This window comes from Pan paniscus, chromosome 1 (assembly GCF_029289425.2).
Source record: "Pan paniscus chromosome 1, NHGRI_mPanPan1-v2.0_pri, whole genome shotgun sequence".
Taxonomy (NCBI): domain Eukaryota; kingdom Metazoa; phylum Chordata; class Mammalia; order Primates; family Hominidae; genus Pan; species Pan paniscus.
Window position 1 is genome coordinate 35,064,683 of NC_073249.2, and position 13,090 is coordinate 35,077,772.

General features: G+C 46.1%; 1 protein-coding gene across 3 annotated transcripts in view; it reads right to left on the bottom strand.

The window, feature by feature from the left end:
• Positions 1–417: 417 nt before the first annotated feature.
• Positions 418–13,090, bottom strand: part of SMYD2 (SET and MYND domain containing 2) — a 56,033-nt gene continuing 43,360 nt past the window's right edge. For all 3 annotated transcript variants that reach the window (XM_034946802.3, XM_034946796.3, XM_055108184.2), the window contains 7 exons: positions 12,839–12,906; positions 9,843–9,945; positions 7,293–7,403; positions 6,501–6,621; positions 5,383–5,557; positions 3,268–3,376; positions 418–845 (listed from right to left, as the gene is read on the bottom strand). In XM_034946802.3, the coding sequence (XP_034802693.1) occupies positions 765–845; positions 3,268–3,376; positions 5,383–5,557; positions 6,501–6,621; positions 7,293–7,403; positions 9,843–9,945; positions 12,839–12,906 (768 nt within the window). In that variant the 3' untranslated portion in view covers positions 418–764. The remainder of the gene's footprint in view (positions 846–3,267; positions 3,377–5,382; positions 5,558–6,500; positions 6,622–7,292; positions 7,404–9,842; positions 9,946–12,838; positions 12,907–13,090) is intronic.

A 13,090-nucleotide genomic window follows, 5' to 3' on the forward strand; every position in this document is an offset into this window, starting at 1 on the left:
ACAGAACAATCAACAGAATGAGAGATGGCAAGTCTGCTTTCAGACAGATGGGGACAGAAAAGCCAAGAAAGCAAAGCACGCACTAAGCACCTTTACACACTGAAGGAATACCAGGCACCAGAGAACAGATTCAAAACCTCGCCTGCTGGAGGGCACTCGGGTCACTGGACTGTTCCTCCACCACAGATACTTTTCTTTCCTTCGTGTACCTTTTTCTCTTTCTTCCCATTTTCTTCCTCCATAGCCACAGCCCCACAAAAGCAACTGCAGAATAAAGAGGCTGCCCGACCCCAGTCCCATGGAGAAGACTTGAGCTTGCTGAATTATGGACAGCAGGTGTCACTTTCACTCCAAGACTGGGCTCCCACCACCACTGAGAAATCCTCCCCAGAGACAGAAGAAAATACAAACCTCAAATACTGATATCTCTTTTATTTTCTTTCATCATTCAAGTTTGTTCAGAACATTACAAGAGGCATGAAAGAAAAAATAATTCCATTTTTAAAACTCTGTCTGTCCAAAGTATAACATATGAAACCATGCCATCCTCTTAGGAAACAAAAGCATTCAAAATTAACTTGGTATTAAAGTTCAAGATTCAGACTAACCTCAAAGTATGGCATGTGCAGTGTTTAAGTGCAAGAAGTATTTTCATTCCAATTATTTTACAGAGATGCTGGAGTGACGTGTGCAATTTGAAATATTCAAATCCTTTAAGGTTTCTGAACTAAGTGTTTAAACGAAAACTGAAATGCTGCATAGTTTCAGTGGCTTTCAATTTCCTGTTTGATCTCAGAAATATATGGATGATCTTTGCCGTGAGCTACTTCCATGATTGCAATGGCCTAGGAAAAAGCAAGACAAACAATGAGAGCCTAGAAGCCAATCTCCTCACACCTCCACCTGGGGTAACTTTAAGTTGGATCTCTCTGCTTTAAGGCACAGGATGCAAACTGGCCATTAGAGCCTATGTTCTCCACCAGGACCTGTTTTTTTTTTTATTTTATTTTTATTTTTTTAATTAATTTATTTATTTTGAGACGGAGTCTCGCTCTATCGCCCAGGCTGGAGTGCAGTGGTGCGATCTCCGCTCACTGCAAGCTCCAGATCCCGGGTTCACGCCATTCTCCTGCCTCAGCCTCCCGAGTAGCTGGCACCACAGGCGCCCACCACCATGCCTGGCTAATTTTTTGTATTTTTAATAGACACGGGGTTTCACTGTGTTGGCCAGGATGGTCTCGATCTCCTGACCTCGTGATCCGCCCGCCTTGGCCTCTCAAAGTGCTGGGATTACAGGCGTGAGCCACCGTGCCTGGCCTTGGTTTTTTTTTTAAAAAAGGAGACAAGACTATCTGGTAGCTAACTCATCCAGTGTCTACTGCTAGGTAAAACATTCTGCAAAAATATCCAGCTGGAGAAATGATGTCATGAAACTGATTTCATGACATTCTCTTGCCCCAAGATTCTAGATCTTTCAGTAAAACATGCTTTAAGGACTAATTTTTTTGATTATGTTCAACGCAGAAAATATAGGTGATGCTGGTAAAGTCCATAGTCAATTTTATATCAAAGCTATTTTGATTTTTAGTTGACATTACTAACCTGCAAGACGTAGTTAAACTATTTTTCCCTTTCGAAAAGCATACTCTTTCCTTTTAATACATATTCTAAAAACTTAAAAGAAAGGTAGCAGGTTTCATTGAGGGATGCTAGAGAATGTACTTAAGGTTTCTTTATAGTGAGGCAATGTAAAATGGTCAAGTTTCCAGTGGTTTAATCATTTCCTAGCTGTGTGGCCTTCGGTAATTTACTTAACCACTCTGTGCCTCATTTTCCTGAACTGTAAAACTGGAATAATACCTACCTCTCAGGGTTGTTAATTCGGATACAGTGTTTCGAACAGCGCCTGGCATACAGGAAGTTTATATCAAATGTCATCTCTAAGAATGTATTTGCTCTTTTGTATTCAGCCAAATTACTCAGAGAAAAAAGTACTCCCCCAGAGAATTTTTAATGGCCTGTGACTATGACAGCCATTACTATCTTTTATATATTCTCCTCCTAGATCTCAAGCCAAGAGGAGGCAGGCCAAGTAACAGTGCAAGCCTTCGGAAATCACCTGTTCCAGGTGCCGACTCTGCCCAGGCATTCATTTCAAGACTCATGTTCCTTGCTCAGATCTGCTCCAGACTTCATTGATCTATTACTTAATCACCTGACACACTTTGCAGTTGTGACCTAAATGGCTAATTCTCAGAAGACAAATTCCATGGTTTAAAACAGAAAATTTTGTTTTGTGCTCCCTTCCAGCCTGGCTGTGCCCTGACCCTTCTATTTGGGATGTGGGCCTTATTCCATCTTCGCAAATAGTCTATTGGGAAACTTTGGAGAAGGTGAAAGATTAGGCCTGCAGGCCCTGTCCATGGCCCCAGCATTTTATAAAGTTTCTTACAGGAGTAAATGGACTATCCCCTAAATTACACTGTATTGACTGTGAATTCCACATCACAAACAATGAGAATCAATACTCAGGATGATGACTCTGACCTCCCGTGATGTGAGGGTCGGGGCCTGGCTCCTGGGCAGCACAGGGCCGCCATCAAACCGAAGGCGAATGCTGCCCAGGGTTCTGGCTCCCCACCAGTTTCATCACAGCTTGAGTGGGAGGAGCTGAAGCTTTCAATTTAGACCCTCATTTGAATGAAGGCCCCACCATGCACCCTAGGCTACTACTCACTTAACCTGCTTGAACCTCACTTTCTTCATCAGGAAAGCCTCTCGTTTTTGTGAGAATTCAAAGGAAAAGCACACGAGGGTCTTGGTATGTAACTGGTCCTCAATGAACTGAGAGGATGATTAAGTGCATTTTAGAAACAGCAAATGCGCAATTCTAACATCCTAACCCTAACTCTCCATATCCTACCTCCTTGAATTCACCACAACTGGGGATCATCATTCTGAAAATCCCAAAGGTCAAACAAATGGAGAATTCCTCCAGGCACAGGCTGGGCCTGTGATCACGGCCAGCCCTCTGGATGTGGGCACCCATTCCCTTTGAGGGAGGCCTGGACACAAACACAGCAGAGGTGCACTCTCTCACTCCCCCATCACCTGCAGGACCCACCCCCGCTGCTCCCACAGCAAGAGGGTGGGTGAGAGCTGCTCACCCTCCACTGCTTCAGCCATTCAGCCTGGTGAGGCATGAAGGAGATGTGCTAAGGAGGCCGTCTGGCCACTGGGAATCCTAAGGCCGAGGTACAGACATACCTTCTTCAGGGCTTTCTCCCCTGCGGCTTTGTGTTCCAGGCCCATGTAGAGTCTCCCTAGCTTCAACCACATGGAGGCCACGTTGAGGGAGTACAAAGGATAGTGCTTACTAGAACAAGAGAAGAGACAACAGGCCACCATGTCAGCGGCTACTGAGCCGCCCCACAGGCTGGGTGCAGTAAGCCGGAGGCTGCCATGCTTAGGGCCAAACTCTGCCCACCAGTGGCCTCTCCAAATCCCACCAGGGTTTGGGTGGAGAGTGTGGATGCTGCCACCCTGCCGAATCATTGCAGATGTTGTTCATTATTTGTAGTTTGTGTGTTTCTGAAAAGCTACATAACAACTGCAGGAGAAATCCTATTCAAAAGCATTTGTAAACACAATCTTCAATCCCAGTCCAGATTTTTATATTTCAGACATACCCAGAGGAAGACCCTGGGAAAACAGCTTGTGAAGTAAATGTCCCATTTATGAAGGCAGCAATTAGGCCTATCACCTTAGGTACTCAGACATACAGCCACCCACCCAACCCCCACCCACCCCAATGTGTCTTAAGACCCCAGCTTTCTGTCACACTATGATATGGGTTGGTTTAGCAAAACAGTAAGTGCTCTGAAGTCAGAACACTTCCTGTGTCTTCTGGATGTTCTTTCCCCATTGTCCAGCAGGGGCTTTAGATACAGCAAGTGTTCTCTCCGGCTGTACCTGAAGACTGACTGATGGGGTCGGCCTGGGAAACAGCCATTTCCCTAAGAACAGGGCCCAGAGGCAGCTGGTGGGTGAGCCAGTGTGTGTGTTTACATGTGTGTAAGAGGTGTTTATTTAAAGGCTAGGCTGTTCCACCCTGTGTCTCCTGAAAGTCAGTCCAAAAAGACATGTTCTAGCTGTATTCCTGGGCAGGAGGTAGCCCTGGGACCCACGGCCCCACAGAACACCAGAGCTGGGCTTCCGGGAGGGGCTCACGCAGATAAAGATGGGTCTAGCAGAGCAAGGCCCTGCTGGGAGAACCACAGGGCTGGGATGCTGTCTGTCTGCTCCTCTCTCCCTACAGATCTCACACAGAGAACTGTACATGAGGCCAGTGCACTTCCTCACACACTCCAGGAGAAAAGGAAGGTTTGAGTTTATCCCCAATTTAACAAATTCTGTTTCCAAGAGCAGATTTTAAGAGCTGGCTTCCTTTGGGCTCCCCCTGCTGGCTAATCAGGGCACAGTGGGGTAAGTAGAGGGTGGAGTGGGCAGTGGACATTCAGACCAGACACAACCTTCACAGACCCTAATCTCAGAAGTGGAAGGAGACTGAGGGCTTCTCAAACTCCTGAGAAACACCTGGGATGCTTCCAGAACACAGATTTCTGGGTCTAATGCCCAGCGACCCTGATTCACTTGGCCCACTTGGTGTTGGACGTACCCTGTAAATGCATAATATCAGTGCCTTTAAAAAGAGCTCCAGTGATCCCATCTAGGCCACCTCAGCCCTGAAGTGTCTAGTCCGAGTCAGAGGACAAAGCCACAACTTCCGTCTGTCACCCACTTTTAGGTTTAGTAACCCTCTCAGGCAGGAAATCTCTCCAGGGCTAATATTCATTATTACTACAAATTAAAAAGCAATTTTTTTTTCTTTTTTCCAAACCTGGGGTGGGGAGATTAGATAACCACGGTCAACCCACTGGTCCCAGAGCTTCCCCATTTGCAAACTGGGGCTGTAACTTGAAAAAGCAAAAGAAGGGGATGGTGTGAGTAATGATGAAAAGCAGGGTTTCTGAGACCACCACTTAGTAATTAAACTTGGAAGCAGTGGGTGGGAAAAGAAGCAAACTAGTGGCTTCTCAAAACTAGCCTGAGTTAACTACTATGGATATGGCCCTGGATGGACCTGGGAGGGATCTTGCCCCAGTATCCGCTGCATAACCTCAACCTGTCTCCTTGGGATGGTGGTGAGAACAGGCCTGACTCGGGAGCAGTGCCCTGTACCAGCACCTCCAGATGTGGGTGCAGAGAAGAGGCAGCTGCGCTAGGCAAGTCTCAGCAATGGGCAGGAAGACGACACTATCGTATACATTCTAAACAACCAAATTCCACTCCGTGGATGATTAGAACAGCCTCTGCAATCACCTGTAGGGCTTAATGATTTTCTGTCCATATTGCAGGGCTCCTTCCCAGTCCTGCATGTACAAGCAGACACCCATGGCCTGGTACATCATGTGCAACATGTACACGTTACTGTCCTCAAACACAGAGCTCATCTTCTCCTGGCTGAGCTCGCAGATCTCCAGCAGCTCACTAGGGGGTGCTGTGGAGTCAAGGAAACGGCCACCGGGCCCAAGCTGCCTGGAGGCTTCCCCAGGCTGGGTTCAAGGAGTTCTTTCGTCCACTCCACTCTCACCCTTACCCCATGAAAAAGTAACTTACAGAAAGCCAAGCAAAAGTGAAAGGAATTACATTTCTGCAGAAAAAACAAATGAAGAAAACCTGAAGATCGGAACCGCTCAACTCAAGAATTTTAGCCGCAGGGTCCAGACCCCTAGTTCTGATGTAAACAATGTTGATTAAAATCATGATTCTAATCAAATTCAAATCCTCACCCAAGTTGGAACCCTGAGCACGACTCCCACTGTGGCAAAGTTCTTTCTTATGCTGAGAAACAATGTGCCTTTCTCTCATTTCCTCTCACTGGTTTTAAATTCTACCCTTTAGAGTACAAATCGAATCCCTTTTCAACTCCCAAGAAAATGCTACAATACAATGGTTAAGAATATGGATTCTGATAGAGCTGGGACAAAATCCTAGATCTATCACCATCAGCTGTGTCCTTTGGGCAAATTACTTAATATGCATCAGGCTGTTTCCTCATCTGCTGCATGGGAATGAGCAGAGTCCCTGCTCAGAGTGTGCCAGTGAGGAGAGCTGAAATAAGCAAGGCCCTTGGCACTGTGCCCTGCCCAAAGTAAAATACCCAAAGCACAAGGCCATCAAGGCTCTGTCCTTCACGGTCCTCCACCACATGGGGCTCCGAGCCAAACTAGCCAAAATAAGGGGAAATAAGATCATACAACTCCAACAGGATGGACACCACATTGTGGGTGGTCAGTACGCCTTTACACATTTACTAGGAGACATTCCTCCTTTGGTTTTCAGAATCTTAAATCCATCCTTCTCCTGCTCCCTCTTTCCAACTTCCCACCTTGCCTTGTTGGCGAGGGATAAGCTATCAGGGCAGTTGTAAAGGATATATTTATAGTGCTTGGCCCTCCGGAACTCTTCAATGACGTTGCGTGCATATCTGACCATGTCTCGGATGGCTTCTGCCTTTGGGGGATCGCTGAGCTTCCGGATTTCCACCTTGGCCTTATCCTGAAGGAAACGTCCACAAGGGCAAGGCGTTACCGCCCATGGAAACCACACTGATAGGGAAACCTCTCATATAATACACATTCCCACACAGCGGTCGACACTGGCCCATTCCAAGATTACAGAAGAATGAAAGGAAATCAGGCAATGCATCTGAAGAAATTCAGTACTCCATTACCTTTTTACAGAAACAAAACAAAAAGATTAATTTTCTAGATACTCCTTATCTAAAATGTGTTGGCTATGGGCAGATACATGTGTTTACACATCTACGAATCAAGAGACTAGAATAAGGAAGGATGGCATTGACGGAACAATTTGGAAAATGCCAGGGAAACTTCCACATATTCTGGTGAACAGGTTGGAAAGCCTAAAGATTATACTCATGTGCTTTTCCCCCCTCCTCCTTTGAGCAGTTGTTTCTTTTCAAGAAAGAGCAGTTCGGCAGACCTTTCTCCTGTTTGTACAGTGTAATGGAAATGTTTTCTTTAGCTACTAGGAGCAGGTCTGAACAGAGACCTGGTCTAACTAGATTCCCTTTGGCTGTCTTTGTAAGGAGGGTTTAAAGGGTCAAAAAGATCCTAGAGGAGATCCGCCAAGTCAGACAAGCTCTTCGGCAGAGACGTCCTGAGATCAGAGTGCAGTCAGCGCTCTTGCCCAATGAACAACCTTACCTTGTCCTTGGTGGTGCACTCCTGGCACTCACAGGTGAAGAAATAAGAATCTCTTAACCGGTCATTTCTATCTTCCGTTGGGTACAGGAGATCAATATAGCTGGTAAAAACCTACGGGGTCCAAAAAGATAAAGCTTCAGTCTGCTAAAGGTAAACTCAATCCTCGTCATTCCTGTGCCTTTGCAGTCACCTGCGGGGCCCATGCAGAGGATAAGGCAGGCTGCAGCGGAGGAATGCGCTGTTTACTTTAAGGCACCGAATTCCTGAACTGAGCAGCCACCTGACGTTGGCTTTCTCTGGAAGGTGTTCACTAATCCACAGCTGAACTGGGAGCTGAAGCCAAGGTGCAGGTTAGTGGAAAGAGTCTGTAGAATCAAGGAGTCCTTAAAACAGTGTCCTGGAGGGTTCAGAGGATCCCTGCCTCCCTCAGCTGCCTCTGCCTGGCCTTCATGTAGTTTCATGTTTCACCACCTGAGACGGCGCAAATGCTTCGTTGCCGTCATCACTGGATGCTGCGTGCAGGGGAGGGCATGAACACGCACACGCCACACACATGCAGCTAAGCTCCCCTTCTCCTCACATCAACTGGCAAGGGAGCAAGAGGCTCCACTCAGTGGGCTGGGACCCACAGCTCTGGGTGGCCAGCGGAGGGTGAACACATCTTCTAGGACACCAGAATGCTGCGGCCTGGCCCAGCGGGCAGCTCCTGATCCTGCAGGGCAGGGAGCTTGGAAAGTCCTCACCTTTGGTTCATGGGGCTCCACCGTCCTTGCCTTTTCCTAATGGGGTCTGTAACTAAGACTTGGAGCATATGGAGGAGACCAGCATTTAGATGTCCATTATCTACTCACTGGGACAGCACTGGCTACTCATCCCACACAATCAGGCAAATGTCTGACTGAACAGATGGATCTCATGAAGCCGCTAGCGTGCCAGTGACCGCGGGCACCACCAGGCAGGCAGGAGAGGACGCGCACAGGGCTGGGTGCTGCAGGGGCAGCTAAGCTCTCCCCAGCCCATGGGGAGGTACTGGACACGTTGCAGCTCACCCCGAAACCCTGGGGAATGGGGTTTCTCCTTCTCTGAAGGGTAAGTAATCCCCAAAGCACTGACTTCCCAAAAATGAGGTTACTGCAAAGGTTACAGATCCAGGAGAACATGAGGGCAAAAGGAAACCGCAGCCACCCCTGCCCTGCCTCACACCGCAAGAGCCTGCCAACAATCTCTGTAATGACTGACAGTGCAACGTACGGAAGCTTCCAGAAGATGGCGACAAAGGCCACTCCAGTACCACTGCTCACAGCCAGACTGAGCCAGCCTAGGTGACAACCTGCTCATCTCTGCAGTCAGCCCACAGGTGCACTGGAGCCTGGGTGACTGCACTCTGACTGGCTGCAATTATCTGTTTCAAGAAAGGCTTCAGAGCAGTCTCCATAAGACCTTTGGAAACTCAGACACCCCAGCCGAAAGGGGACACACCCTCATCGTAATGGATTTAGCTGAAGGTAGAAGGGCCAACCTGCCTGCATCTTGGGCTTCAGCTCCCAGTGCAGCTGTGGATTAGTGAGTGCCTTCCAGAGAAAGCAAAGCACTTCTCATTCAGCACACTGACAGTTACACTTTACACTTCAAATACCCAGGCATGCACCGCAAAATAGCATTACAAATTGCTAAACTGAAATTTAACCTAAGTGTGTGATTACAAGTTCCTAAAAACTCAAGTGTCTTGCTGGGAATTTACTTAAGAACACAGAGCATACTACAGCAATCCACCAGGCCAGCCCCTCCCCGGTGAGACATCTCATGAGGTAGTCAGGAATCACACATGGGAAGGGAACAGGGAATCGCTGAGCAGGTGATGGGAAGGCTGGTTCTCTCCACGTCCTGAAGCTGAGGAGGGAAACTAAGGTGCCCCTTGGCCACAGACTGCCTTGACTTCTCCTATTACTGCATATACCTGGACCTTTGATTTAGATTCCTAAAAAGTGAACTGCGACCTGAAGTTCGGATGTGGAATTGATAGAACACGAAATTCTGATGTGTCCCTTGGAGTGCCAGCTCTTTAGCTACTGCTGCGTCACTTGCTTTCTTTTGCTTTGGACCTTTGAGGGATGGTGGGGAACAAGCAAGAATTCACCAAATAAAATAAAATAAAATAAAGCTCAAGCTCAGTTGTTTGGCAATAGGGATACAGAGACTCTAAAGATAATCAAAAGTTTGACTGTGGTCATTTTGGTAGTAAATGTCTTCTTTCTCTGTAAATCTCTATAAAGCTTTGGGACAAATTTGACTCAAATTTATTACTTCCTGTTTTTCTTGACTAGAGATGGAAATGTATGTACCAAACAGAAGCCCCAAAGTGTGGGAATCTAAACTACAGGTTACAAATCTGATCACTGACTCCTGGAGAGCCTGAGGGCAGACTCAGCTAAAGTGCTGGAGGCAGTCACAGCTCATACTGTCAAGTGACACTGCACAGATCTGTCCACATTGCCTTTTAAAGAGCAGTCTCAAGCCCCCTGCTGCAGCCACCCATAGCCATGAACTCACCTCCTCTCCTGGCTTGATTTCCTGTACAGCTCTGACTTCTGCCAGGGTCCCTTTGTAGGTCACAATGACATTGGGGCAACAGCTATGATTCATCAATGCAACACTGTCAGTCAGAAGAGAAAACCCAGTTTTTAAAATGAGATAGGCAGACTGTTTAGCCTCCTTCACTACTTACTTGCTAAGTCAGAGGAACTGAATCTTTGCAAGACATTTTTTAAAAATCTAATAGTTGGCTATCACATTCTAAGAGGTTGTTCTGCATGCACTGATAATCCTATCTACCATCTCACACTTTCACCATATTAAAAACTGAAATCCACAATTCAAGTACTATCTAAGCCAAAACCAAAAAACACACAACAGCAAAAACAACAAATGCCACAAATATTCCTTCCTGATAGAATGCAGCTCTCAGAACCCAATACCCACAGCTAATTGCTACTTCACTATACACTGTCAAACACAGGTGCGTTGTCGCTTTCAAGCAGCTTTTTGTATTAGTGGATTATTTCTCACGTTTTTTTCAGATGTTGAGAAATGCCAGCTTCCTAAGGGAGGAAGGGTGTGTGATCCCCTGAGAGACCCGGAGACACCCGTCTGAGTTTCTCTGCACCTCAATTTCCTCATCTGGAAAATTGGGACATTATTGCTCCTGCTGCTCACTGTCTGCTTTTCAGGGACAGCGAGAAGGAGAGAGAGAGATTCGCCTATGCGAGGTGCTTTGAGCTTTCTGATTATATGAAGGTCAAAGTTCTGAGAACAGAAATTTCTAAACTACAGGGAAAAAGTGCTTGATCTCTGAAAATGCTGCCTTTGAAATCACAATGCCTATATGATTTCAGCCCAAAGGGATTTTTTCCCCCAATTAAAACTGCCCAGAAACTGGGGCTCATGCTCCTACGGGCACTCACAGCCATGTGTGTCATTGCTCTGGTGGCCAATGTCACCTCCCTGACCCTCCAGAGACCACAGCCCCTCTCCTGCTTGCTCCGAGAATACAAAAAGGGAAAGGGGTTTCGAAGCCTGATGAGGATGAACTGCCCCAGGCTGGCTATGGCCTATGGCCAAGTGCACTCCCCCACCTCCTGATTGCTAAAGGCCTGAGCAAAGTATGTGGTTGGCCTGGTGCCTGAGATAAACAGGTAGCAGCTTCCTGTCTTGACCTTGGGGAGGGCCACCTCTGCACTGCACCAAGGCCCACTTGGCTTCCTGGAAAGTGATGCCCAAGGAATCAGGTCCTAGGAAATCAAATAAACAAATGCATCGAAGGGTAGTTGTATTAAAATAAAAGCACATTTCTAAAACCATCTTGTGGAAGTATTAAATAGCTGAAGGCAGACTCGGGTATCTCTTTAATGAAGGTGGGGGAAATGCACTAAGTCAAAGACCCTAAAACAATGCATGTTCTTGGTGTCATAATTCTGTTGGCAACCACCGACAGGTGAGAATCCTCAAAGCACCTCACTCTTTTTTTTTTTTTTTTTTGAGATGGAGTCTCGGTTTGTTGTCCAGGCTGGAGTGCAGTGGCGCGATCTCAGCTCACTGCAAACCTCCACCTCCCGGGTTCAAGTGATTCTGCTGCCTCAGCCTCCTGAGTAGCTGGGATTACAGGTGTGCGCCACCATGCCCAGCTAATTTTTGTACTTTTAGTAGAGACGGGGTTTCACCATGTTGGTCAGGCTGGTCTCCAACTCCTGACCTCGTGATCTGCCCGCTTCGGCCTCCCAAAGTGCTGGGATTATAGGTGTGAGCCACCACGCCCGGCAGCACCTTACTCTTAATCTTTTAGTCTTTTAAGATATTAAGAACAGAGACATTCCATAGTTCATTTCAGTTATAAAGGTGTCAATACATGCCTTCTTCAGTGGGTCCAATGCCCTCTTTTTCTCCTGCCTTTTCCCAGGGGCCAAAGTTAAAAAAAAAAAAAAAAAGCTTCTTTCCTCACTTCCAGAATTCCAACTGCAGATGATGCCATTTTGGCCCCAAGGACAAATATTACATGAACAAACTTTTTAGTCTCTCTGGTTCAAGTAAACCTGTGACAGCTGCTCACGAGACACAGACTGTACGGATTCTTCTCTTTCTGACCTACACAACGCACAGCGTCTGGCAGAGACGCACATAGCTAAGGGCAGGCACATCACTCAGGGCAAATGCATGAGTATTAAGGGTTTCCTACCTATGTGGCAACCTACAGGCAAAGGCCCCTGCAGTATATGTTAAGCAACCTCCCTCTGGATAGAACTTATCTACAATGTGGATTAATTTGGAGGCTGGGGGGATGCATGATGAATTCCTTGGCTCTATCTGTGAAGCAAGGGTTTGATTTCAGGGACTGAAGCATTTTGGAAATACTCATTCCATGAGACAGACAAAGGCAAAATCATTCTTGGCAATCCATTAAAGTCAGATCTATAAACATCTCCATTTGTCAACTGGCTAGCCTTTGCTGAATTACTCAAGTATTCTTCAAATCCAGAGAAAATCCTATAGTTCTTTGAAATTTTTATCCGGCCCACTACTTCAGCATATTCTCCCTCCAAATTGTGCTGTTTCTGTACTGGTATTTATCAAAAAGGACAGATGGAGAAGAAGCTTATATAGTCTGTACTCAAGCTTGTGGCCAATTCTTGGTTGGCAATTAATGTTTCACTTTGAGCATAAGAAATGGAAAGATTTCCAGAACCACAGATAGGCAGAAAGCAAATTTCTCAGCAGGGCATGAGCTGTTCCTTCTATGCACGCTATAAAATATTCTTTAATAACAGCTCTCTGCCTAGCAGGACTTAACAAGCAACTGTTCTCTTAACTACTACCTTTGGATCCTTAAGTGTAGGGGAAATATTTTGAAATCTGGCAGATTAAAAAGCTGTTTTAATTCACTTTGAGTTTCATGTCTGCCACATGCAGTTAGGTGGGTTATTTAAAAATGAAAAAAAAATCAAATTAGTGTTAAGTAAGTAAAAAGGAAAGAAATGAAGTCAAACACAGCCTACTCAGGAAATATCGCTGATCCCAAATGAGAAAGTTCTTCATCTTCAATTGTGAAGCCATTACAGTTAACCTGCAGCAAGAAAAAGGGAGAAAGGAAAAAAATGAGCTGGAGCTTCTTTCTGGGTAGAGATCATTTTTTTAAATTTTGACTTTTAACAAATTAGGAAGATGTTTTGGTGTAGTGGTTTTAAAACCTTTCTTTTGCCCATGTTATCATTCAAACAAAATTTACTTATCAGTTCCATGCATAAACA